Raw genomic sequence first — 27,124 nt, forward strand, 5'->3', positions numbered from 1 at the left:
TAAGGTGGATTGTTTCATCCTTGCGACTGGAGCAAATAAGGCTTCAACACAAGTGAGCTTGATCATGGGGTGTATGTGAAAACAAATGTAGTTGCTCTTAGAATCATTGCACTCTATGTGGATGACCTAATTATAGTAGGCAACAGCAACAATGGGATTAAGGAGTTCAAGGTCAAACTTCATATATAGTTTGAAATACATGATTTGGGATCCTTGCATTATATTTTGGGGGCCCTATTTTGGATGTTGAGATAGCACAAACACAAGGAGTCATGTTTCTTAGCCAAACAAACCTATGTTGGATGCCATACCTCTAAGTACACCTATTGAGACTAGGCATAACATGATGAAGATTTAGAGTGTACAATTTTCATATCTTACACTTTATCGACAAGTAGTTGGTAAGCACATCTACTTGATGGCATCCACTTTACTGACAAGTAGTTGGTAAGCTCATCTACTTGATGGCAATGACACGACTTGATATTGCTATGCAATAGGGCTATTGATCCAGTTATTGCAAATTCCATTAGAATGGGGTAAATCGGATTTTTAAATACGTTAGTGGGATAGCCAATCATAGGCTACTGGCTCATCTTAAGGGAGATCCCATATGCAAAACCACATCTTGAGGGGTTTTGTGATGTAGATTGGGGAGATAGACCCACATGCAAGTCTATTTCAAAATACACATTCATGCTAAATACTCATTGTGTATCTTGGTCTAGGAACAAGCAAGAATTATCTCTGAGTACATATCTCTTGCTTAGTGTGCATGTGAAGCAATATGGCTTTGGAGGCTCTTATACGATCTTGGTACATTCCAAGATGGTGCTATCATGCTCTTTTGTGATAACCAGAGTGCCGTTACATTGGAGAAGGATCTAAAAGATAATGAGAGGTAAAAGCATATTGACATCTACTACTATTTCATATGACATCAAGTGGAAGAAGGAATTGTTCAACTAGCTCATTGTATTTCCAACGATCAAGCAGCGGATTTATTTACCAAATCCTTGTGTCGAGAGAAGTTTGGGAAGTTCAAGTCATGCCTATGTCTTTGTGGCATAGAGACCATCCAAGGATGAGGGAGAGTTGAAGTATATTGGTCATTGCGCTGGTGTCACCCATGTATATATGGTTGGATATTTGTTCGTATGATGTATAGATGAATAGATGGTTAGGACCATAGAGTTCTCTAGAGGAATCCTAAATCCCTAGGTGAGTAGTCCTTATGGACTTAGGTAAACCCACCTAGGGTTTTGTATATTTTGTATCATCTTTAGCTTTTTTATTATGTGAGAGTACAATGTGTATAGGCAACTTTGTGATCTGTCTCATCCTTTCTTTGTTGTGTGCTTAGAGGTGTGCTTAGAGTGTAGTACTGTGTGTCCTCATTTAAACCTGTGTGCTCTTTTACAATAAGTAGATAGTGTTAACTACTACAAAGTAGTGCTATTTCATTATTAGAAGCAATGCTAATTCATAGTATAGTAGTGCTTAACTTCTATATAGCAGTCCATTCTGATATATGGCTATGCTAACTCATGCAAAGTACAAATAACTCAAAGTACATAGCAGTGTTAATTCATAGTGTAGCAGCCCAAACTACTGCTATACCATTTGATTGATAGGTAAACCGTGATAACTACTACAAAATAGCTCTATTTCATAAAAATAAAATGCTAGTTCATGGTTTAGATTTGATCTCATATTATGCATAAAGCCCCAAAATTTTATAGGGTAAGTTTTTGAGATGGATTCATGCTATTTGATCAAGATGAAACTTTGCACAGTCATGCATTGACACCCTTGGAGTAGATTTTCACTCTAAATGACATGTGCTTTTTAAATTATATTTTAACTGCCCTAAGCATCGATATGTCCACAAAAAAACTGTAGCAACATTAATTCAAAAGAGTCATTAAAAGCATCAATAAACACCTCAAAAAAACTTCTAGAAAGGATTTTTGACAGATATATCAATGTCTGTGAACTTTTCTGGGCACTCTATGATGCTAATAACGACAGTAAGTTTTTTAAACTAACTTGACATATGCATTGCAACCCTTTCTAGTTTCTATTTTCATGGTGGCTGAAGCTTACACTCTTGCACACTCAAGCTTACTCTCCTGACACGAGTGAAGGCTTTACTATGCAATGCTCCTACAAGGAGTAGCACACGAGTGAGGAGCTTGGTCAGCACACTTCCAGCATCACCACAACACATGCATCTGCGCCATACAACATGTTTCAACTCTCCCTTTTTCCTCTCCATCCTTTTTTCTCTCTCTTTTCCCTTCTACATAGTCTCCCTTTGCCTCTCCATTTGCTCCATCCCTCCCATTTTGACCCAATTTTGACTTTAAGGTAATTTGTTCCTACAATGCTAAGCATATGGGGCTTTCCTTGTGTTGTTTAGGCTTCATTCCATTCTCATTTTCCACATGCATGGAAGGGAAAATATGTTTTAGAATGAGTAGATTTAGCTACATTTGCTTTCTTTTTTGCTCCTTCCCTATGAATTCTCGTATTTTTTGTTTTAAAACCATGTTCTTTTTTCTTTTGTAGGCATCCAATCTATCCAACTAGTTTGTCGACATTCGAAGGCATTCACTCTTTTATATTTTGAAGTAAGTATTAATATTAAGTCTTTTGACCGGTAGTTTTTTATTTTTCCATGCCCCTTTCCCTTCTTTCTTCGTCTCCCTTTCCCACTTCATCCTCTCAAGCCTCTTCATCCTTAAAATCTCTTTCTCTCTCCATCCTCTAGAGCCCTTTCTCTCTTTCTCCCCTTCTTTAATTATTCCCCCTTTCACCTCTCTCAAGTTACCATGCATTGTTATTTTTTCAAAATCTGCATCTCTAAAATCGGATTTACATATAAGAAAGTCCATCTATTTTACATTCTCTTTTGCTTCACGATTTCGAAACTCTTCACTACATGTAGGCTCTTTACTATCATGTCTTTTTTGGAGTAGGGACTCTCAACTTGCATGTTAACTACCAGGAGATTGACTACTAGGGTCGTGGGGCTAATAGATCTCTCTAAGACAATCTGGGACATTTGAGTTGTAAGCTCATCATTGCATGTTTTTGGTTTTTCTTCCTTGCTTGCCCCACCTTCTCCACTAATAAGCTCATTTGATGTTAACAGTCTACAAAAGTTAGTGGTGCAAGCTCATCACTACCTAGTAGCACATCTATTTCATTGGATGGTACTACAACCTTCACTACTCCACTTCCTATGCCTAAAGAATTACCTCCTTTTGGAATTTGATACACTAGATAAATACAAGTTGTTGTTGCACATGCTGAGGATGCACTAGAAGGGTAAGGCCATAATGCAAGTAAGGCAAGTTAATGATGTAGAGGTAGGACATGTTGGTGATCCACATGCTGATGATGAACAAGAAGAGTGCAAGGCCATGAGGCCAAGTAGGTCAACTTAATGATGTAGAGGCTGATCATGCATAGGTAAAGCAAGTTGATGATGCACATATAGAGTCTAATGATGCACATGCAGAGGCTAAGATTTCCCATGTAAAGGCTAATAGAACAAGAGCTTATAGTGATGTACATGCAGAGGCTAATGATGCAAATGCATAGGCTAAGGATGTACAGGCAATGGCTAACAATGCATAGCCAAAGGCTAATAATGCACAGGCAAAGGTTGATGATGCATAGGTAGGGCAAGATAATAGTGCAGAGGTTAATAATGCACAAGCAAAGGCTACTGATGCATAGGAAAATGTTACGTAAGATGACGATGCAGAGCTTGATGATGCATAGGCAGGTAGACTGATAATGCAGAGGAAGGACATGCAGATGATGCTAGTATTTGTGTGTCATAGGTAGGCCAAGATGATGATGCATAGGATGATGAGGCACAAACTAATGTTTAGGATGAGAAAAATTTGACGTGGAGACCTAATCGGATCCCTTTGTGCTTCTATGATGAAAACGACCAACATTGATCTTTGTTGCTATGTCAATGGCCAACTGTTGTGCCACCTTGAGTAATTGTACCAAAGGGTGCAAAGAATAAATTATTGGTCATTGACATGGGGTCCTTTTGAGAAGATATTTGATTTGGAGGGGCAGAAGTCACCCCAACATTGAGGATCCTGAGTAGTTCAACATCATTCATGGAAAACCAAATGAAATCGGTGTCATTTGGAAGTACACAAAACGCTTCCTTCGGGCATGCTGAAATTTGTTTAGACTCATTCTATGAATTGGCTATAGTCATTGTAACATGATTAACACAATGCAATAGGCCCTTCAAAATCTCTACAGTAAAGAAATTTCTCACTTCTTGAGTTGTCTCGGGATGAATGTAGAGAGGCACCATTCTAGTTTAAAGATGTGCATAGGGTGTTCGAAGATTATTGGAACAAATTGTTTTTCTTCAAGAAACTTTTTCACATTCGGAGGTACTACATAGACTACAACCATCAAAACATGCCTCTCATCGATAACATGTACAAGTGCCTCTTGAACGACCCAAGTGTAAGCCTCTATCCAAAGACATTTGACCTAGAGGACATCTCTCAATGTCCTCCTCTCTCAAAAAGGATTTGATATGCTAGCTCATTCAATGGAACGTCGCATTATTTCAAAACAAATTGTAGAATGAATGATACAATCAATCAAAAAGATGTCATGTCTTTGCCCACATATATACATCAGCCTTCTTATCCGTGTAAAATGAAAAACAACATAAAAGGGAGATCGAGGACCATACATTGAAGATGTAATCGCAAAGTAAACATGATAGGCTTGGTGGTTTTCAGTCTTCTAGTAAATGTATTATGCAATGTTAGTGTATGCAAAATGTATTTACTCTATTGAAGAGGAGCTGTTGTGCTTGTATAACTCTTGATGTAATTGCTATGCCCCTACATTTTTTGGGTCATATATCAATGATGAGAAGTTTAAAATTAAGCCTCTACTACATATTAGTGTATGATATAGCGCACTATGTTTTCAATTTGTTGATGTAGACGGTGACACTAAATTAGTCTCAAATCAATTCATTGAGCAATCAAATGCAACTCTTATGCTTCACATTGTGACATTATAAGATAAACACTAGATAGGTGCCATGTATGTAGAATCTGTAGCCATCAGTAAAAATTAGACTTGGGTTCTCGTGCTATCTCCCCTAGGCAATAATGTTTTTGGATGCAAATTGATAAGAAAATTTTTTATGGAACAATTTTTGTATTGGGATGCCACCAAGGTGAGCTAGGGTTTGAAATCATGTGCCCTCATGCGCACACGCACCTCAAACACTAGGGATGAGCCCATTAGCAAGGCACGATTGGTTGTTGGTGGGATGCTCTAGTAGCTAGTCCCTACTATGCATGATCATTTATCTTGTGAATGGCTTCCATGAGATAATGAACTACAATTCCTTTTGGGCATGTTCCTAGAGTCGGGTAAGGTATATATTTCCGCCAAATTAATGTTAAAGGTATTAAAAAGACCTTTATTTTTCAATAGAGAAATTCAATTGATTTCTTATGTTCAAAGGTGGAGTACCCTAATGTTAAAGGGACTGCTTCAAAACTTCATGTAGAAGAGGGACTTGAACAAAAGGCATCGACTTTGCAGTCTGAAGGCCTTTACCACTAGGCTAAACAAAGATGACGTGGTATGATAAGCAAGGAGAGGGGTCCTTCCCTCGTAAATAAAGAGACTTCCTCATTAACCACTCTCTGCTTCATCCCTCCCCTTGCCTTTCAACCCCTCCCCTCCGTATTTCTCAACTAATTAATACATATGTCTGAATCGGGGGGACCTCTTAAAAGGATCAACCTAAATTCCTATGTTGCTAACAACGTTCCTAGTGTTGCTACTAGATCCTAGGGCAGAATAAAGTGATTTAACTAAAAAGAAAAAGGTCACACTTCAAATTTCTTTTCCTTTAGTATTCGTGTATGTTTTAAATCATAAAGATATAATCAGAGAGGATTTGCATGGCCATAGAATGGTATCTACAAAGGTTTCGCGATTAAAAATCCTGCCCTCTCCCCCTCCCCAAAAAACAAAACTATGACTAAACAATTTAAATTAGAAGAGCGAGATTGCCTAAACAAGAACTGCTTTCTCACCAACTCTTCAATACAGTTTGAGGATACTCCATATTTGTAATCGGAAACAGTTTTAGGGAATAAGCACAAATCTTGCTTCAAATTTGTACACTTTAAAAATTGACCAAACAAGCGATTGACAATAGACCAGCAAGGAGTAAGTTCAGTAACCTTGAGAAAGCCTACACAGCAACCTTCCAAGAAGCGTTTCAATCCCTTCACCAAACAGAAACGTACTTTTAATGGCCAAAACAAACAAAAAAAACACCACCAAACAACCACCTCCAGGCATCGCGAGAAAGAATAAACGGAATTCCAAGACTTTTCCTTTCAAATGGAAATGAGCCTTGCAATAAGACAGTGGAGTGAAGTCCATATGCCTTCAACTTGGAGTGAGTAATTTCTTTTGTAGTTCAGGAATATACATGAAACAATCAGCGCCATATGACTCCTTTTGTAATTTGTAAGAATTAGGGCCATATGCCTCCTTTGTTGAGACTAGCATCATGTTATAATTTACAGCTCAATTGACTGAGAAAATCGTTTGGAAGAATTGAACAAGCCTAATGCTCCTCTTTAGGAGAGTTATGCAAGAGGGTACATGCCTTGATTTTAAACAGAGTCAAAAGAATCTGCTTTTCCTGTCATACCCATCCACGCGTAAAGCAAGACAGATTGCTCCCTCAAAAAATGATTCCAATATGCTGTGCATTCAATTGGCACAATCTTAGCTTCTCAGACTTCAACAACTGGGAAGAGGCTTCAAACCATGTTTCCTGACTCAACACATTGCTTGTTAGCTGCTGTTCTTCAGGAAGATCACCCAGCCTGACCTCCCCTTCCCCTGTCAATATCTCATTCTTCAAGGCTCCGTGAATCACAGGAGACAAGTGTACTGATGGTGGGTGCTCTCAACTTTAACTTGATTTGATTGAACGCAGCTCCCAGCCACCTTCCCCATCAACCAAGTTTAATTCCGTAGAATGAAATGGAATGAGTGCTGGCCTCTGCCAAATTTTCCAGAAACTCAATGTCAGAGGTGCACTCTTACTTATGTGTCTTTTTATGAATGGCATGTTACAATGATGTGCAACACTACAAACTGTGTCTTTTTATGAATGGCATGTTACAATGATGTGCAACACTACAAACTTACTTGTGAAATAGTAACAACTGTTATACCCATCGAATTCCCTAGTTTGTACAAGTGTTCTTCTACATCCACACTAGTTGCACTGCCACCAAAAAGATATGTTGAGTAAGAACATTCAGTCACGATTCTGTGGACTGAGGGACAGACTTATGAAAAAAATTATCCATATTACATTAGTAAGAAATTAAGTTCTGAGATGTGTTTCAGGAAGGACATACTTGGTGCACTCATCCAAAATACCATACTTTGGCTGATGGAAAAACAATCGAGCCTGTCATTCGAATAGAAACAATTGCATTAGTTTTGGTGTTCTTACACCCACGCACTCTGTTTTGCAGGAACAATACAGAGCCGTGAAAATAGCCTGAAAGAAATAGAGGCAATATTCACCATGCCAAGTCTTTGCTGCTCTCCCAAGGAAAGCATATCTTCCCAATTGGTTGTGGTATCCCACCCTCCTTCACGCTCAAGCAAGTAGACAAGCCGCACATCCTGCAGGGTGGATAGCAATCTTCTGTCCAAAAGCTGCAATGCTTTATCCTTATCTCCTGTGTGACAGATAGGGAGCAGAAATGAGGTCAATGACCGATCTTCATCGACAGTCAAGGCAAATGACTAATCTGCAAATCTGTTAAACATAAACAGCCTGCAACGCTTGCCTAGGTATGTTGCTGGTAGAACCATTGGCTTGCCTGGTTTTTCATAATAGGCCGATGCACACACACACGAACTAGTTAAAAGATAGAACAGATGCATAGCTTCTCTATAATCTTGGGAAACCTTGCATCTAAAGTCAGCAGGTAAATTATCTGATCAATGCACACACACACGAACTAGTTAAAAGATAGAACAGATGCATAGGAACAAGGATTTCCAACCTTCTTTATAATCATGGGAAACCTTGGAAATAGCTTCATCCAAGGTCAGCGGGTAAATTATCTGATCACGAAGTGTACCGAGAGCCGTGTAAGGATGCTGTGGTACATAAAAAATTTCTCGGTTAAGGCCCGTCTTGGATTGATTGTCACCAGAGCTGCTTGGCTTCGCTATCTTGCCACTTGCAATTGGCCATAGTCCACCCAGTACCCGAAACAAGGAGGTTTTGCCAGCTCCATTCGGACCTGTCAACATTTTTCAGCAATACATCTCCAGCTTTTAGCCAACTTTGACAATGACAGAATTCGCAAGCAGAATTACAGGGCTAAAAAATATTTTTTATATGCAATAATGCAGGATTAAATACGCTGCATTACACTGCATATGTCACAGGATATTAATATATTGTATCCTTAAGGTTGACAAGGATATCACAGCCCACATAAACAGGAGGGAAAGATATCTTGAGCAGAGTCCACAATGAAACCTTTATCAATTACCTGTAACCAACAAGCTTTCTCCCGGTGATACAGTAAAAGTCAAATCCCTAGCAAGAAGCTTCTGTGTAGGTGTTATAATGTTCACTTCTGAGAACACAATGTTGTCACTGTTCTCCAAATCTTTCGAATTCAAAGCAGTCCTCCTCTCCTCAATCAAAAGTAAGGGATCTTGTGTTGAAGTCTTTGGTTCTGCAAAGTATAGCTCTGTGAGAAAAACACTCCTTTGGCGCAAAATGGAAGTACTTTGCCAGAGAGCAAATGATTGCACAAGGATAGCCTTGAAAGTAAACCGTAAAATACTATTAAGAGGATGCTAAAAATCATGCTTGAGAAACATCACCCATAAGGTTCATTGAGAAAAACAATGGTAGCAATTTTACTAGCCTAAGTGATTTTTAAAGGAAGAACGATGCTTGATAGTTATTAACAAAAAAGTCAATGGAGGACGATGAATTACTACTTGACATGAACATGTGTATGTAAGACATCTGATATTCGATGCTTGCATAAACATTGCAGCAAGTGTGCATGCATGAATTCAGGCATATGTGGGTTGCACCCATGCTTTGCAACTGTGCATGTAGCCAGATCAATGGGAAGGGGAGAGTTGCAGGGGCAGAAGATGGCAGAGCAGGTGTAAGAAATGATTTTAAAGATCTTTATTCTATCAAACGAAATTTTAGCCTTTGATTATTGAAAAGCAATGAGCATACCTTGCTGAGCTGCAAACAGCAGCTCATCCAGCTCAGATATTCTGGTTATGCCTCCCGAAAGTTCTAGGAACTTTCTGTACAACTCTAAGAGATCCCCAAATGCCAAAAAGCTCTGGGACACAACCGAAGCTAAGAATCGCAAGGCATGTGCCAATTCCCCTAACACATCAAGAGAAAAGTTATTATATGGAATGCCAATTCCCCTAACACATCAAGAGAGAAAAGTTATTATATGGAAACTTCCCGGGAACAAAATCCGTGAGTTTAACAAAATCAAAACAAAAACTGTTTCAATGGTTTGAGAGCCTTCCCTTCATACTTTCAGCTTTGTAATATGCTCCAGAAAACATCTCGAACTCTCTAAAGACAATCATACCTTGTACAGAAGTGGAAGCACGGTCCCCTTGGTGGTCCATAGCATACAAAAGGCTCAATCCCCATGTAACATTGTGTGGAAGTTGCTTGGTAATGAATTCATCAGCTATTCCAAAAATCCATCTCTTCTTTAAAAGCTTCTTGGAGTGGGTAAGGAGAGCCGTGAAGCGTGCTTCAATCATCTAGAAAAAAGACACCGCTGCTTGTGAATACACATGCAGGTGGATGGTAAAGACAGAAAAGCCACTCAAAAAGTAGAGATACAAACACCTGGTCAACCTGAATACAAAGGCCTCTTGCTAGCAAAAAATAGCCTATTGACTAGTACAACATATCCAGAAATTTGTGTTGAGTCTTTGAGACATCCATTCTTCTCACCAAGTCATCAAAGGGGTCATCAGCCTATCAAGACGGAAAAGTATGGGTACCTTGATAGGAAATATTGAAAATAGTGTTTTCCCTTCAGTTAGCATATTATTAGTTTTAAGTTTTGACATACAAAGGTATGGGATCATGAAGCTAAAGCCAACACCAGGATTTCACCCTAAGGAAAAGGTATGTTTCAGGCTTTCACACTATCTCACCAAGATGAGTTCCCTAACAAGTAATTCTCTCAGAACTTAACAGTGATTGCAGCCATTAAGCCGGGCAAGTTAAAGTCTTGGAATCCATTTTATCAAAAGTGAAGCACAGAAGGTTGAGATCAAAACTGTTCATGCCTTGTGAAGGGTATAATGTTCAGAAAATCTTACTGCTTGTTCACGTGAACCACCTCCAAAGAAGGCTACAGATTCTGCATGCGTATGCAACCTGGAATGCATATACCTGACAAGCCAAAAACAGATCAGAAAAGCAACAAAAACAAACACAAGAATACGTGATCTACAAACAAAAAAAAACAGTCTCAGTCGATCTATGAAAACCTGGCCAGTAAATCTGAATCATATGAGCTCTCACACTACCTGAACAATCCTTCAAGCTGTTGTTCTTGACTTGTCAGAACACCAAAGTTCGGAGTTATTGATCGTAAAAACCCCAACCCAAGAAGCATGTATGCATACAATATTGCTACTCCTCTTCTTCCTGTAAGCATCTTCATTCGCATAGTAAACCTGCAAAACAGGATTGCATAATTGACCACGTAGCTTTTTATACTGCAATTCTATGTCCTGTGAACATAGGATCACTAATACCTGTATCAGATACTGTAACCGGTGAGATAAAGTTGAAACCATAGTCATTCAGGTGTACTTTTGGAAACCCTAGAATTCCAAAATAAAAGAGATGTGCTAAACCCAATTCCCCTCCCTATAGATTTTATGTATCTATTAGACTAGTTAACATACAGCTAGCATCCCAATGCTGTGGAGGGGCTCAGCTTCCCTGTACCAAAGGATATGCTGTCAATTTTGAAAACTAGGTGAGAATTTCCAAAAGACCAACATAGTCCTGGCGTAGATGGCACCTTATATGCGCAATTTGTAGAAGCTTGACAAATTTGACCACCACTAGACCGGAATAGCACTGTCTATGCAAGTCGCCCAATATATGGCTGCTCCGAAAAAGCCATTGGAAGGAGCCAAGTGTTTGTTGAGAGAACCCTAACTCAAGGGATTGAGTACAAAACAAGCACTGATCTGAAACTGTCAAGGTTTACTAATAGTGATTGGATAGGGTGCTCAGATGACCGAAGTTCTACTTCTAGATATTGCTTCAACACTGGATCTGGCTTGATATTGTGGAGTAGAAAGGGAGTAAAGCACTATTGCTTTATCCTCCACAGAAGTTGAATATAGTGCATCCACTAATGAAGCCTGTGAGGCTCTCTGGTTGACGAGGACTTAGATGATATTGGATTTCTTCAAAAGATCAAACTCTGTTATTGACCAATAAACAAGGCTGGCCAACCATCCTATATTTCATGCTTGGACAAAGCACATGAGGAAAATAAGCAAGAGAAGTTTTCCAACTTGATGGGCATGAAGCCTAATCCATTATTCATCAAGGGAAGCATTGGAAAAAGTGATATCTATGGAGTTATTTCACTTGGGTAATGTTATGTTAGTAGCAATTAACCATCAAAACGAGTAGTAGGTAGACCTTAGTGTTGAAAATTAGAGGTCAACTTCCTACATAGGTGCCCGCAATGTGAGGAGGGCATGGGAGCAGCATAGAATCCGGTTGAGAAATGCCACGTGGGCAGACAAGAAGGCTGCCATGGGGGCAGATTTGAGAGAAGCACATGGTACAGCAGCAGGTACGGCGTATTTATAGGTTGTACTCGTCAGCTATACTGCAGGTATATTCGGCTGATATCAGCTTGTTCACATAGCAGGGTCGACCCAGTCTGTACTGGTCGGTTGGGGTCTGATCTATTCGGCCAGATCTGGAAGACTTTGTGACCTATATAAAGACCATCTTGTGCCTCAGGTTTGGGGGGCATCCAGAGCAGCAGGGAGGCCAAGGATAATTCAAGAGAAACTTTCTGCAGCAGCAGATTTTCAGCAGGAAGAAGGGCAGCAAAGAGAGAGTTGCAGCAGGACCTTTGGAGCCCACTGCAGCTCCATTGGAGCACACAGGTTGACAAAGATCAGATCAGAGGTGAGGTAGAAGGCAGCCTATGGGAGTGCCAACAGTCCACATCTAGGCAGCACACAAGCTGCCAGATGGTGGTGGGTTGAGCACAACAGTTTGTAACAGGGTTTGCCTATTTTGTGAAATCTATATCATATTTTGGCCATTCTACTTCATGAGCATGCTCTAGATTTGTAGGAGTGCTCAACTTTAAGAGTACTTGTGTGCACAATTTGTCAGAGTTTTGCACATTGAGTGATATTCTTCCACTACAGGGCCGTTGGCTACAGCAAGCAACCTCCACCATTCTTTTTTAACATGGAATTAAAGCCACGAGGGAGATTGACAAAAGCATCCTGCCTAGAAGAGAGGACATTTGCTTGAAAGAAAGGTGACCTCAGTTCGGAAGGTGCAGAATTCGGAATCGACTCCTACAACTGAAGAACAGGTACCTTTGCAAGAAGGAAGATGACCTAGACTCAGATACATGTGTCTTAGCATTGCAAGAGTTTGCATCTATGCTCTAATGCAAGCCAATGGCCATTGGCTTCTGATTCCAAACTTCAAAGAGGCAACCACACTAGAGGGAGATAATTACCCAGTCTTGAAGGTCAAGCTACAGAGTCACTTGATGGCAAGGGCGTTATGAACGGTGACGATAGGAAGGGATCTGAAACCCCTGGACACAGTGGATGCAACTGGAAAAATAGTGAAACTTGCTGATCCAGACAAGATGGAAGAGTGGAAGGAAAAGGATACTCTGGTGTGCGGATACCTCAAAGGAAGGACCTGTATGAGACAAACAATACTATGAGGATCCTCAACCTCCAAAATCAACTGTTCACCATGGGAAGATGGATGAGGGAGGGGAGATGCACTGGCATGGTAGAAAAGCGCCCCCTCCCCCCCCCCCCCCCCTTTTATTCCGCAATACCTGAGCCCTCTCCTTCTACCACCTCAGACTTGCAGGCTGCACCTCCCATCCCAGTGCCTTTCAATTTTCTCTTCTAAATTTAAGACTCTAAAGCTTAGAATTGTGCGATGTGATTCTGAAGTCCATAAATTTTAGAGTCGTTATTTCTTTTATCTTGTCAAAACTATACAATTTTAATTGTTCATTATTTCTAAAGAGAGAATGTCGCATTTTCAAATCTCGTCTTCCTCTATGCACCTTCCTTCTATCAAGCCCACTTGCTCAAAGCCAGACACAAGCATCAAGAAGAAGGTGGACTTGATCCTCACTGACAAAAAGACTACAAACCATGTAAAATTTTCACCACAGAGCAAAAATACACAAACTTTTGCAATGAACCCATCATCACACCGGCTGGCACACATGCATATGGTGCAAGACAATATCTTTTTAACCCTAGGCCCCTTTCAATTGCAACATGCAGCGAAAGCATACATACCACAAAATGTCCACCAAAGGCTTCACCATGCCTGTAACAAGACCTGACAAATCCCCACCAAGCTTTTCTACATCTTGAGTTATTCTCTGGTCTGCATCAATTCTTGTCTCTGATAAGTGAAACACCTAGAAAACCAAATTTGTAGCAGTGCACGAGGAAAGCATGTTAACATAATATCACAGGTGAAAATTTGTGGTGTATATAATTACCTTCAAGAAGTTAACTTTTGTGCAAAATTTCTTCAGTCTAAAAACTTTTCAGGATTCTATCAGACCAGTTTCTGAGAAGGTGTTGCATTTACTTGTCCACTTTACTAAACCATACTCCAAATTTATGTCTTGGGTCATAGGATAAGTATACATCACAAGCCCAAATTGTATCGGATAATTAGTTTCTGTAAATTTTGCTGGAAACTCCACAGCATCCGTTACATAAAAGAGGCAGATGGGAAAGAAACAAATGCCAGATTTTAGCTTCTCAGCACTCAAGAGTAAGCTTTAATTCCAAAATTGTTTATAGCAGCATGAAAAATAAATCGGTAAAGAACAGGAAGGCATAAATTTGGACTCTCTTTCCAAAAAACTTGCAATTATAGGGTAAGAGCGTGTATGGAAACAAAATAGCAGCACAAGAATGATGGTGATATATATATTATAAACGGATATACAAAGCACTTGTGTAAAAATGAAAAAAACGAAAAGAAATAAACCACATACGGAACCTCACTATCCTTATTCCTTCAAATCATGAAGCTGCTGTCTCTAGCTGGATATGTTTTTTGAAAGGACAGAACACTTACATGATAAACAAGGAGGCCCTCATTTCTCCTTCGTGTTTTGTTCTTGAGGTTAAAATTTTTCATGTTGAGTTTTTCAAATTAGAAATTGTTATTGAAGGGGTCGACGTATCCATACATCCAAACATTTGGACACATTTGGAATCATTTCACTAAACCCTTTTTGGCAGCTCGGCAGGTATTTTTCAATAGGCTGTGAAACATTGCATGAAAATTCTAAGTAAAGGCTCCAACATAAGTAGACCTGTTTAGAATCAAAGTTGGGACACATGGCATGGATAATAAAATATCCAACCACATGATCATGCTTGGCATCAAGTTGGCACACGATCAAGCTTGGCTTTAAGTGGTAAAAACTATTACAACTCATGGACATGCTTAACTTCAAGTTGGAAAAATTTATTAGAACTCATGGACAAGTAACCGCATATCACCCCCTAACGGTAGTTCTCAACAAACTCTACAAGCAATATTACATGTTTGCGTGCTCAGTGTGTGCCTGGAAACACCCTATCTCTAGTCTTGATAGAGAAACATGTCCTTGGTCATTTGTGCCTACGCTACAGGTTTCATGCTAAAGTTGGGGCCTGTGAAAGTGCACCCTAACTATGACTATCTCAACTGGCTCTATTGTAAATACAAGAGGGCAGGGGGCCCTATTTATAAGGGGCATTCTCTGCTGACTGGGCCTCGGTCTAGCCTGACCCAACTGGTTAGGGTCTGGTCGATCCAACCCAACCCAAATCTGGCCCCAACCCTGTTTGTGGAGCCCGTCTCAGGCCAAAGTGCAGCCCTTCATCCAGCAGTTAGTGTCATGTGCATGGTGTACCTAGAGTTGAATAGCAGGTGAACGTGGGTTACGGGATAGCATAGGGATGGATGGCTATTTTTAACCGAGATTGCTATATATAGAGAGTTTTCGGGCTTTTTGGCGAACTCAAGTGTGAGTTCTTAGAGGAAGGGGAGTATGTCATGTGCATGGTGTGCCTAGATTTGGATAGCAGGTGAACGTGGGTTACGGGATAGCATAGGGCTGGATGGCTATTTTTAGCCAAGATTGCTATATATAGAGATTGATTCATATATAGTGCTCGCTTTATATGGAGGGAGCTATTCATAGCATTGTGCTATCTATAGCGGGTTTCCTTCTATATAGAGGGAGGTCCAGTGCTATTGTGTAGATCAGTTGAGCGCTCCTCAATCGATAGATGGGACTTGGACCCAGGCCGAGACTCTGGCCATCTACATGGCGGATCATAGGTGGTGTATCGAAGGTCCTCTGGACAGGCTCTAGTGGTATGGGACGCCTGGGTTCGATACAAGCCTATGGATGAGTCAAGCTGTAGCCCACGTGCTTGGGGGTGGTCGGGAGGATCGAGGCACCTGCGCTATGATTCTGGTTGGATTGAGGACGAGATTCTAGGTCAGTGATAGGGTCAAATCCTGCGGGGTCGTGTCAGTTAGCCTTGGCAATGTGCCCTAGCTAAGCTCCCAACTACCCTGCAGAAAACACACCGAGAAAGGACTAACACTCACATACAGCCCTCACTCTCTAATATACATACAGAACATAACCAACTCTAATAACCCCCCTCAGGACATCGCGCTCCTGCGAGCTTCCCCTCCCCCCCTCGCCGTTAGCCCCTACCTCCCCCCCCGCTCCCCCCCCCCCCCCCCTCTTGCTGCGACCACCTCCACCCCCCCCGCTACCCCTCGCCTCACCTCCGCCCCAGCCGCCCCCTCGCTCCATCCCGCCCCCTCGCTCCTTCCCGCCCCTTGCCTCCGCTCGCTCCAACCCGCCCCTCGCCCCCTCGCTCCAATCCGCCCCCTCGCCCCTCGCCCCTCCCCCCCCTCTCTCCAACCCGCCCCCTCGCTCCATCCCCCCCCCTTACTTCCGCTCCATCCCGCCCCCTCGCTCCACTCCGCCCCTCGCCCCCGCTCTAACCCCCCCCTCGCTGCCGCTCTAACCCCCCCTCGCCGCCGCTCTAACCGCGCGCGTCGCCTCGCCGCCGCCGCTCTTCTTTTTTTTTTTTTTTTTTTTTTTTTTTTTTCACCCCCGCCTTTCCAACTTCACCCCCCCCCCCCCCGCCCTCTCCGTACTCCCCGCACCCCGCAGCCTTCGCCCCGCCCTCAGCTTCGACCCCTCCGACCCTTCATTTCGCCTCGCCCGCCTCACCCCCAGGCTCCACCGCCGCTTCATCCCCTTCTTGGGTGGCAGCCTGTTTTTCTTCATCGGAAGCTTGCAGTTAGTCTTGGCGGTATGGCGGCCCCCAGCCCGGATCCGGAGGCCCAGTCGGACCCTCCCTCTCCAGATGCCTACCGCGTTATCCTGACAGAGCAACAATCATCCCGTGTTCAGGCGGTAGCCAGTGACTTTGCTCGTACCTCTGTTTACGGTAGAGTCATTGGACACTCCCCCTCCAGGTCTACCATCAGGGACTGGCTCCAGTCCACTCTCTTGCTAGAGGATGGCCACATTGAGGAGGTGGCCCTTATGGGAAGGGGCATCTTCTGGCTCAAACTCTCCAGTGAGAAAGCTGCGAGCAATCTGGTAGCCGGTTCCCCCACATCGGTGGATGGGAAGATCATCATGATAGTCCCGTGGTACCGTGGTTTCAGCGCAGCGGATTTCGATACTCGGTTCCGTATACCTCGCCACCCAGTGACACTCGTTTTTCCAGGGCTTGCTACTGAGCTGCGGCCGATTGTCAGGGACTTGGGCTCCCATTTTGGCTGGGTTATGCACGACACCTTTGCCGATGCGGTGACCACGGCAGGAGCTCCCCGAGTCCGTGTGGCTGTGGCGGATCCTGCGACTCTCCCTGCAGTGATCGAGATCGTTACAGGTGCCGACAGTATCACCCAGAGCATGATAGTCACCGGACAGCCAGGTCAGTGCCTGCGGTGCCATGGCTTTGGGCACTTGGCGGCTGCTTGTCCACGCTTTGCCAGCTCGTCTCGACCCTCCCCGCCCCCGCCCCCTCCGCCCCCACCTCCCCCCCCCGGACAGCCACGTCAGGAGGAGCCGAGGCAGTCGGAGCCTGGGCCAGAGGTAGTGGGCGGTTGGACCGAGGTTCGAAGGAAAAGAGGAAAGAATAAGAAGATTTCGGATAAAGGCAAGGAGGCAGAGGTTACCACTCCTGCAGCAGCACTCCACAGGCCTGACAGGCAGATGCCCCAGGGACCTGGGAGAGCCTCTTCTTCGACGGCAGCCCGCCCTCCACAGCCTCAGATCCTCCTCTCTCCCACCCCCCCGCCTTCTCCCCGGTTTCCCCAGTTTCCCCCCCCTTCGCCCGCCCCGCAGTTTCAGCCCCCGCCTCCTTTTCCTCAGTCCCCTCCCCCCCCCCCTCCCTCTCAGCCCCAGGTCCAGATGCATCCTCATCCCCCTCCCTCCCCTGCTCCCCTCGCCCCTCCTACAGAGTTAGCTGCACCGTCGCCTTCCCAGCCGAGTGCAGCCTCCGCTCCACCTCCTCCACCTTCTCCGCCAGTCGCCTCCGTGGAGCCCGAGTCGCCTATCCCGCAGCCTCCTCCCCCTCCTCCTCCGCTTGCAAGACACCTGGTGTCTGTACCATCAGTGGAGCAGGTTTCCCTTCCCGCTAGCCCCTCAGTGGCAGACTCAGCTGGGTCTCAGCTCCAGGAGAGAGAGCTCCCTCGAGACTTTTACAGATCTGGCCCCTGGGACTACCTGGATGTGGCCGACCTTGGGACCTTCCCGGCTTGTCTCGACATTAGTATCTTCATGCTCCGCAAAGGGGCGGATGGGAGGCTTGGTGCCTTGGCTCCCAGGGATGGCCCTAGCTTCGCCTTCACGTTCCTCAGCGATGGCACCGAGACCTGGACAGACGACTCGGTGTGGGAGGCTCTCAGAGAGCAGACACACGCCCAGATTTGCTCCTGGATAGGCCCGTCCGGTGGGCAGCTCCTCGAGACTCAGTGGTCCGAGGGCGATGTGCGCTTGCGGTGGCGTTGCGCTGCCAAACGTTTCCGATTGATCGTGATCCTCAGACCCCCCCTGACATGGCCTCTTCCCCAGGATGTCAGAGCTTGGTCCCAACAGAAACTCCGAACCTTCTACGGGATGACTGCTTCAGAGATCTCGAGCTGGCTCGAGAAAGCATTTGTTCATGGCACTAGAGGCCTCTCGCCTTTGCTGAAGGTTTTGAAGAACGGGCAGGACGACCCCGTCTCCCCCTCCAAACCTTCTCACAAGCGGCAGCGCCTCCACTCCGATCTGTCTGATTCTTCTTCGACTTCTTCTGCGAGCAGACAGCTGTTCGCAGCCCCCCATCCCTCTCCATGAGCCTACACCTCGTTTCCTGGAATGTGAACGGGTTTCACTCTTCGAGTACCCGTGGTCCCAGGAAGCTCATTCTGCGTCAGGAACTTCAGCCTGCAGTGATTGGTCGATTGGATGTACTGCTGCTCCAGGAGCACAAGCTTTCTGCGGCTCATGCCCGTAGCTGCGGGAAGGTTCTCCCTGGACGCTCCTACACTTATTGGGAGCCTTCGATCGGCGCACAGGGGAGGAGCGGGGGGGTCTGTACCTCCGTGTGCGAGCAGTTAGCTCAGTCAGTTTTCGGTCACGGCACGTTGATCCCAGGCCGAGCCCTTTGGGTAGGCCTGAACTTGGAGGGTTCCAAGATAGGAATCCTCAACATTTATGCTCCCACAGACCTCAGATGCAGAGCCACCTTTTGGAGGACACTCACAGGGATTCTTCCAGACATGGAATCCTGGATTGTTGGAGGAGACTTCAACAACCTGGAGACCTTGGAGGACCAGCAGGGTAGAGATCCGGAGTTCACAGGTATGGCTCAGGCAGAGCAGTCAGCTTGGGATTCTTTCATCTTCGCGACAGGAGGGAGGGACAGTTGGAGAGACCCGTCCTTCCGGCGTTGGCACGGGAGCCTGGACTTCTCTTGGGGCTTCCGCAGGGAAGGAGGCAGACTCCTGGAGCGGCTTGATAGGTTTTATGTCAGTGATTGGGCCATCAGCAGAGGTGGCCAGGCGGGCATTGTTCCAGGGACGACACTATCCGACCATGCGCCTGTGCTCCTCTCATTAGATTCGGTAGCCCAGACTCTCCCCCCCCGATCATGCAGGATTCCCGATTCCATCTTCTCGAGGGTGGACGTCCGTAGCAGCATTTGCAGTCTTTGGGACAGAGATTGGGGGGAGGGCATGGATCTGGTAGACTCGGTCGCGCAGGCTCTGCAGGAGTCCAGCCAGATCTGCCAGCTCGCAGCCCTACAGGTTCGACAGGATTGGTGGGGCAGAGAGAGAGCTCTTCGGAGGGACCTCGCCTCCATTCAGCGACTTCAGCAGTCTTCCCCGGGCTCGGAGGAGCTTCGGATCCAGGCCCTTCGAGCCAGAGCCCTCTTGGAGGAGACCCTCCAGCGTCGCTCCGAGTTCTCCTATCACGCCTCTCTCTCCTTCTGGGCCCGGAAGGGTGACCGGATGTGCAGGGAGTTCTTCAGGACACACGGCCAGAGAGCTGCAGGTGATCAGCTACGGAGTCTCAGGACAGCGGATGGTCACACTGTTACGGACCCGGGGGAGGTCATGGGGTTGGCCACTGACTTCTACAGGACCCTCTTCCAGCAGGAGCCACTTGCCCCTCGTGCTAGTCGTGACCGTGAGGAGGTGTGGAGGCACATTCCATCCCTGGTCCAGCCCAGCATGCAGGCGTCGTTGTTGGCGCCGTTCACCGCGGATGAGATGTTGGAGGCCTTGATGGCTATTGATGGGCAGAAATGCCCAGGTGAGGATGGGCTATCCCGAGCTTTCTTCACCTCCTTCTGGGACCAGATCCATCAGCCCCTCCTTGCAGCTCTGCAGGGGATTTTCAGCAGCGGTCAGATGCCAGAGAGCCTCTCCTCGGGACTGATTTGCCTCATCCCGAAGGGAGGAGATAGACAGGAGATCCGCCAGTGGCGTCCGATCACTCTCCTTACCACTGCCTACAAAATCCTCGCCAAGATGATCAGTGCCAGAGTTCGACCTCTACTCCCAGACCTTGTCCATGACACTCAGACAGGCTTTGTCCAGGACCGCAGTATCCTGGATAATGTCTTTACCTTTTCAGAGGCGGCGGAGTGGGCTCAGTACAGCGGTTCACACCTTGCCATTTTACTTCTCGACTTCGAGAAGGCCTACGATCGCGTGGATTGGTCCTTTTTGGAGGGGACTCTGGAGCGGCTAGGTTTCCCGGCAGGCTGGATTCAGGGTATCTCAGCTTTGTACAGGACAGCGTCTAGCAGAGTCATCATTGGAGGCAGGATGGGTGAGCGTTTCAGCTTGGAGAGATCAGTACGTCAGGGTTGTCCCCTGGCTCCTTATCTGTTTCTCTTCTTCGCCGAGGCCATGACTTACTACCTTCGGGCGAGGTCCACAGGGCTCAGGGGTGTTCGCCTTCCACTCCGGGAGGACACGGAGCTTCTGGACTCAGAGTACGCAGATGATACAGCCCTTTATGTCCAGGACGATGAGAGGATGCTAGAGAGGGTGCGGATGGCCCTGGAGGTTTTCTGCTCGGCCGCTGGTGCGAAAATCAACTGGAACAAATCAGTTGGTTTTCTCACAGACCCGGGGGCGTGTTCTCAGTGGGGGCGATTCCTGGGCTTCAGATGGATTCCACGTGGTCAGACAGCTAGATACCTTGGCTTCCAGGTTGGCCTAGACATTACGCCAGCCCAGCAGTTTCTCCCGGTGCTAGATTCCATCCGACGGAAGCTGGCTTTCTGGAGCACTGCTAAGCTGTCCCTTGCAGGTCGTGCTTTAGTAGTTAACCAGGTCCTTCTAGCCACGGCTTGGTATGTGGCTTCCTGTTGGTGCTTCTCGAGATCCAGCGTGGCACAGCTCAGGAGGTTGGTTCGGAACTTTCTTTGGTCTGGGGAGGATGGGCAGAGAGATACCAGAGCCAGGGTTGCTTGGCAGACAGTCATTCTTCCGCAGGCGGAGGGGGGTCTGGGGGTCATTGATCCAGAGCTTCAGAGTCAGGCCTTGTTAGGCAAGCTTATCATCCGCGGTTTGACCCCAGGGGGGCAGACGTGGAAGATGTTACTCCAGCAGGGAGTCGGCTCTTGTGTCCCGCGCCGAGGTGGAGAGTGGCTACCGTCCTTCAGGTGGATCTTCACTTCCGCCCCGCTCACTCAGCCCCGCTCCCCACTCGTTCGTAGCCTCCTCATGGTTTGGAGGCGGCTCCGTCTCAGTCTCATTCAGTCCCAGCCCAGCTGTCAGGAGGAGATCGATCGCCAGCCGCTCGTCTGGAATGGGCAGGTCAGAGACGCCGAGGGCCTTCAGTTGGGGGAGAGATCACATATCAGGTGGGACGGCTGGATGAGGGGGCCAGCCCGGTCCCTTCGAGTTTGGAGGGATACGTACAGACATCTGGAGATGGCCGATCTGGCAGACGCAGCGGGAGGTGCACGCGGAGTCCAGGCGAGACGCACGGAGATCGACGGAGCGATCCCAGCCGCTTGGTTGGCTCCACCTGAGCCTCAGGTCCTCATGCCTGGAGACACCCACTGGCTGGGACAGTTCACCCCCCGTGGCATCCCACTGGTGGTCGCAGGACGTTTGGATGACTCCTCTATCGCCTTCTTTGCGGTTTCAGGGGACGGACGACTCAGGAGAGAGGATGCGCTCATTGACCCCCTACTACCGTGGCAGAGGGTTAGGGTCGTAGGCCTTCTGGGGAAGGTCTGGCATACCGACCCTAGTATCGAGCAGGACCAGTTGCAGCTTTGGCGTCTTTGGCTCTGGGAGGGGCGGGCCTTGTCAGAGCTTGAGTGGGACCCAGGAGAGTGGTGGTGGCCAGAGATTGTGACAGGACAGGGGCAGACTTCCTTCTTCGCGTACAGCACGACTCTGGGCAGGCGAATTCTCGGGAGGATGCAGAGCCGCCCCCCCACCCAGCGTCCTAGCTGGTACGCACAGGGTATTTCCAGGTTCTTTTTGCAGGCTTTCTGGAAGGCCTTGTGGGAGAGCTGGCGGCCGCGGAAGATCTCGTACTTCCTGTGGCTTCTTACCCACAAAGGTCTTCCAGTGGGGAGCTGGTTGAGGCAGATAGGCCAGGACGGTTGCTGTCAGATTTGCCATGCGGATGAGGAGTCACCAAAACACTGCCTGTGGAGCTGCATGCGCGCCCAGGAAGTGTGGAGGTGGACTTTCGGGCTTCTTACTCGTGCAGCACCAGAGCTAGGAGTGATCACTTGGGGCGCGTTCTGTTGGTGCAGCACCGCACCTGGTCTTCATCACTTGTTCGAGGCATGCCAGCAGGACCCCACTTTCCTTATCACACAGGGGACGTGGGGGCCGCTCGAGGGTATCCCACAGCACCTAGCAGAGGCTGATACAGGAGTTCGGGAGAGGCAGCCAGTCTGGGAGATTATCAGCAGCATTACAGGATGGCACATCTGGACCTCGCGCTGCGCGCAGATCCTCGGTGGCACCTCCTTATCGACTGCCCAGATCATGGCGGAGATTTGGAGTGAGATTATTCATACCCTCAGAGGCCAGTGGGACCAGATTCAGGGAGACTCCCGGGCTGGTCAGGAGAAGCGGAGACGCTTCCTCCAGGCTTGGGATTCACAGAGCCTCTTCTTCGAGCAGACTACGCAGGGCCTTCGGTGGCACTACTCACCACCCCGATGGCTGTTCATTCACACTCAGCATATTCCTCCGTGAGAGTATGATTTATTATGCTACCTTTTGGGCTGCGTCCGGTTTGTGAACGCAGCCCGTCAGCTATAAGCTGACCTCTTGTATCTTGTTCTCGAAGTAATATAATTAGAACTGTTTTTTCGGCAAAAAAAATAACCCCCCTCAGCTCCTGGACATAGAATGAGCCCCAGGAAGCTGAAAGGTGCACCGAGCAACGGCTAAGGAGGGTTATTGGGCTTCATTAGTGGCTTCCACGACATCAAAGCATACTTCACCTTTTCACGGGTTTTTCTATGTTTTCTTTTTTTAAATCACCTTCAAGGGTTCCTTCTCCGAGGCTTTGTCTTTACCTCGATGCGATCTGCATGGTCCCTCCTCCACGAGCCATTCGGGAGGCAGATCCATCTCCATCAACAACTTAGGAACACGACAAGAACCCTGAGCATGCTCCTACTGCAGGGGCTCATCATCAACTTCTGGATCATCTTCGGGTACCTGCTCGGGGCCAGGGGCAGGAACAATAGCTCGGTCCACATGATCAAAGGCTCTCCAAGAATCTGTGTCTCCTCAACCGTGGAAACCAGAACCTGCTCCTCAAACATGACATCCCTGCTGACCACAATCTCTCTCTTGACAGGGTCATACAACCTATAACAGGTTGACAAGGAGTTGTATCCCACAAAGACAAGCTTTTGGGGTTTGGAGTCCATCTTCCCCCTCTGCTTCTTTGGAATAGGAACATAGGCACCGCACCCCAACACTCAAAAATAAGACACATCTAGCTTCTTACCAAAGTATGCCTAGAAAGGGGTTACCTCTGGGACAGCAGTCGTGGGAGAACGGTTAAGGATGTGGAATGCTGTCACCAATCCCTCTCCCCAAAGAAAGCAGGGAAGATCACGATGCTCCAGCATTGTCCATACCATTTCCACTCTGGTCAGGTACTTCCTCTCCACCACTCCATTCTCAGAAGGAGTCCCTGTGTTTGCAAGCTCCCTCCTAATGCCTTTCTCTTCATAGTATCTTTCAAAAGCAAGGGAGCAAAATTCTCCTCCTTTGTCAGCCCAAAGAGCTTTCTTAGGCAACCCAGATTCCTTCTCCACTTTGTCAGCACACCGTTTGCAGAACCGGGTAAACACTAGATCCTTTTGGGACAGAAAATACACCTAGGTGAATCAGCTGAAATCATCAACCGATAGAATAAAATAGAGAGCTCATCCTAGAGTCTACATACCCACAAAGATCTGTGTGAACAAAAGCCAAGGGGAAGGGAAAGAGAAGAGGGAAAAAGGGATGGCATGTAGGAAGGGGATAAATCCTTTGAGGTGAGAATGCATTGGTGGAGTTTTACAGCAGGAAGGTCATGTGGTGATTTATGAGAGCTGGCAGCTACATGATGCTGAGAAGCTTTTACGAGTGTATAAGAAAGAACAATTGGCTGTTATTCATGCATTAACTATGGAAACATTATCTTTTGGGAGCTGATTTAAAGAGAAGCATATGACATGGGTGAATTTCTTGTCCATGTTTCATTTTCAGATTTTGCATACATTAGGGGCAGAAAAGAGTGGCTGATGCATCACGTAATCAATGTCACTATTGCCCATCATAAGGTCTGGAGGACATGAAAGATAATATTTACATGATCTGGATTTTGGAAGGAGGACAATCATCCAGTCAGTAGTATTCTCTCAACGAAGGATATCTTATGAAAGATGATCATTTATGTGTCACCATGGATATGAGGAAGAACGTGACAGAGGTGTCCCGCGCACCCCCTTGTGGGGGTCACCAAGGAATCACACCAACCACTTAGCATCGGAAGGATATTTCTTCTGGCCAAGTCTGCAAAACAATATCCATAAGTTTGTGACAAAATACCTTATTTGTCACAAGGTGAAGTATGATAGACAGAAAACACCCCAAGTTTTGATGCCTCTTCCCGCGCTCCACGCACCATGGGAATGGATTTTATCATCAATCTCCAAGGTCGAAGCAGGGGGACGATGGTATCATTGACACATTCAACAAATAGGCGCACTTCATACCTGTCAGAAAAACTATTAAAGCAGACCACATGGCAAAAGTAGTCTTGGCACATATATTCAAGCATCATGGAATGCCCAGATCCATAGTGCATGACCAAGACCCCAGGATGACCAGCTTATTCTGACAAGCATTGCTTCATAATATGTGAACAAAGTTAGATTTTCCATCTTCTTTCCACCCTCAGACTGATCGCCATAATGAAATTGCTAATTTCACAATGTAAGATCTTTTGAAATACTATGTGATCTTTTGAAATGCTATGTGGCTGAGCAGAAATCAGAATGGGAGAAGTATCTTCCATTAGTGGAGTTTGCCACTCATAGCTCTACAGGAAAGGCACCTTTCAAAGTGGTTTACAGAAAGGTGACCTTGCTGCCCATCCTAAGGACCAAAGATGAGATATTTGCAGCCAGTCAGTATGTAAGAGATTGGATACAGCTTTTGCACAGGTACAGACAACAATAGAGAGTTCCAAAGACAAGCATGAGAGGGCAGCGGATAAGCACACAAGGGAATTGAATCTTAAGGAAGAAGATAGGGTGTTCCTCAAGTTCAAGAAAGAAAGGCAAGTCACATACCAACTAGAGTTGCCAGAGCACTAGAAGATTCACAATACTTTTTATGAAGAATACCCAAGGACCTGAGCCTACATAACCAGTTTTGGAAGAGCCACCAAAGATGGAAGAAATGGAGGAGATCCTCAACTGTGCCTTGTAAGTTCAAGCATTGGATGACAAGTGGGTGGATGAGGAACTTTTCTCAAAGTGTCGACAGAAAGATCCTCAACTGTGCCTTGTAAGTTCAAGCATTGGATGACAAGTGGGTGGATGAGGAACTTTTCTCAAAGTGTCCACAGAAAGAGGCTTTTCAGTTGGAGACAATATATTTATCCCAAGAAAAAAAGAGAGAGATTTATTTTGACTTCGGTAAAAGAGAGTTGACTTTGGCCAACTAGAGAAAATTTCCATTTTCAGGACTAGGATTAGTCAAGAGCACGAGAATACATGCATTAGCTAGCAACTAATGTGTAAGTGTGTCAAGTTCTATTTGTGACAAGAAGGGAAGAGAGGATTACTGTCAAAGCGCATCTATAGACGCGTTTGATTAGCGCGTCTATTTTCGCGTATAACAGCACGTCTATAGACGTGGCTGTCTGTGTCTACAAACAGGCTAGACGTGCGTCTAGACGCGCCGGTAGATGCAGTTTTAGACGCGCTCTGAGACGCGTCTATAGACGCGCTCCGACAGACGGACTTTTCTAAAAAGTAGAAAAAGACATGCGCCCGACACACAAACGCAACACTGATACCCAAATCATGCGTTTTTTGGATACAAGAAAGTACAAATCCAAAGAGAGCAAACTTCCAAAAAATATCAACTGCAAAAAGACTTACCTTAGATAGAGGTATGGAAGATTCTTCTCCTTTTTCAAAGTTGCTTCTCTTCCTTGTTCGCCCTCTTCTCCTTTAAGCTTGGAAGTAAGTGTGGGTGCCTTTCTCTTAAGTGTAAGCTTGGAAGTAAGTGTGGGTGCCTTCCTCTTAAGCGTCGAAACTATGGATCTGCTAATAACGAAGCAAGCAAGCCGTGCGAAGTATAAGTAATGTGAAGAAAAGCAAAGTATACGTAGGATCTGACTATCTTCACTTGCTCCTTGATAAGCTGAAGGCCTACCGCTGGACTTGAGCCTCCTTCGAATTGACAATCATGACCTTGGTCAAGATCGTCACAAAAGGCTGCTAGGATCTATCTGCATTGTCCTAGTATGTCCACAAAGGAGGCCAATTCATCTATGTAGAGGACAAAGAGGGTGGGGGAGAGGGGGAAACCCTGCTCAACTCCAATACTACTGCTCAACTCCTCCGACATCCCCTGTGTGGTGCACACCCTACTTGTGACCCTCTCATACTATGCCAT

At 46.1% G+C, this 27,124-nt stretch overlaps 1 protein-coding gene across 1 annotated transcript in view; it reads right to left on the minus strand.

The window, feature by feature from the left end:
• Positions 1-6,372: 6,372 nt before the first annotated feature.
• The window catches only part of ABCD1 (peroxisomal ABC transporter 1), a 51,200-nt gene continuing 30,448 nt past the window's right edge, over positions 6,373-27,124 (minus strand). The window contains exons 16-26 of the mRNA XM_087378763.1: positions 13,702-13,826; positions 10,678-10,827; positions 10,468-10,540; positions 9,717-9,897; positions 9,341-9,499; positions 8,628-8,816; positions 8,130-8,372; positions 7,642-7,799; positions 7,470-7,522; positions 7,255-7,333; positions 6,373-7,105 (exon numbers count right to left, since the gene is read on the minus strand). Coding sequence (XP_087234889.1) covers positions 7,016-7,105; positions 7,255-7,333; positions 7,470-7,522; positions 7,642-7,799; positions 8,130-8,372; positions 8,628-8,816; positions 9,341-9,499; positions 9,717-9,897; positions 10,468-10,540; positions 10,678-10,827; positions 13,702-13,826 — 1,500 coding nt within the window. The 3' untranslated portion in view covers positions 6,373-7,015. The remainder of the gene's footprint in view (positions 7,106-7,254; positions 7,334-7,469; positions 7,523-7,641; positions 7,800-8,129; positions 8,373-8,627; positions 8,817-9,340; positions 9,500-9,716; positions 9,898-10,467; positions 10,541-10,677; positions 10,828-13,701; positions 13,827-27,124) is intronic.

The sequence above is a fragment of the Dipteris shenzhenensis genome, chromosome 9, assembly GCF_047967505.1.
Source record: "Dipteris shenzhenensis isolate YYH24624 ecotype China chromosome 9, Dip_SZ_1.0, whole genome shotgun sequence".
Classification (NCBI taxonomy): Eukaryota; Viridiplantae; Streptophyta; class Polypodiopsida; order Gleicheniales; family Dipteridaceae; genus Dipteris; species Dipteris shenzhenensis.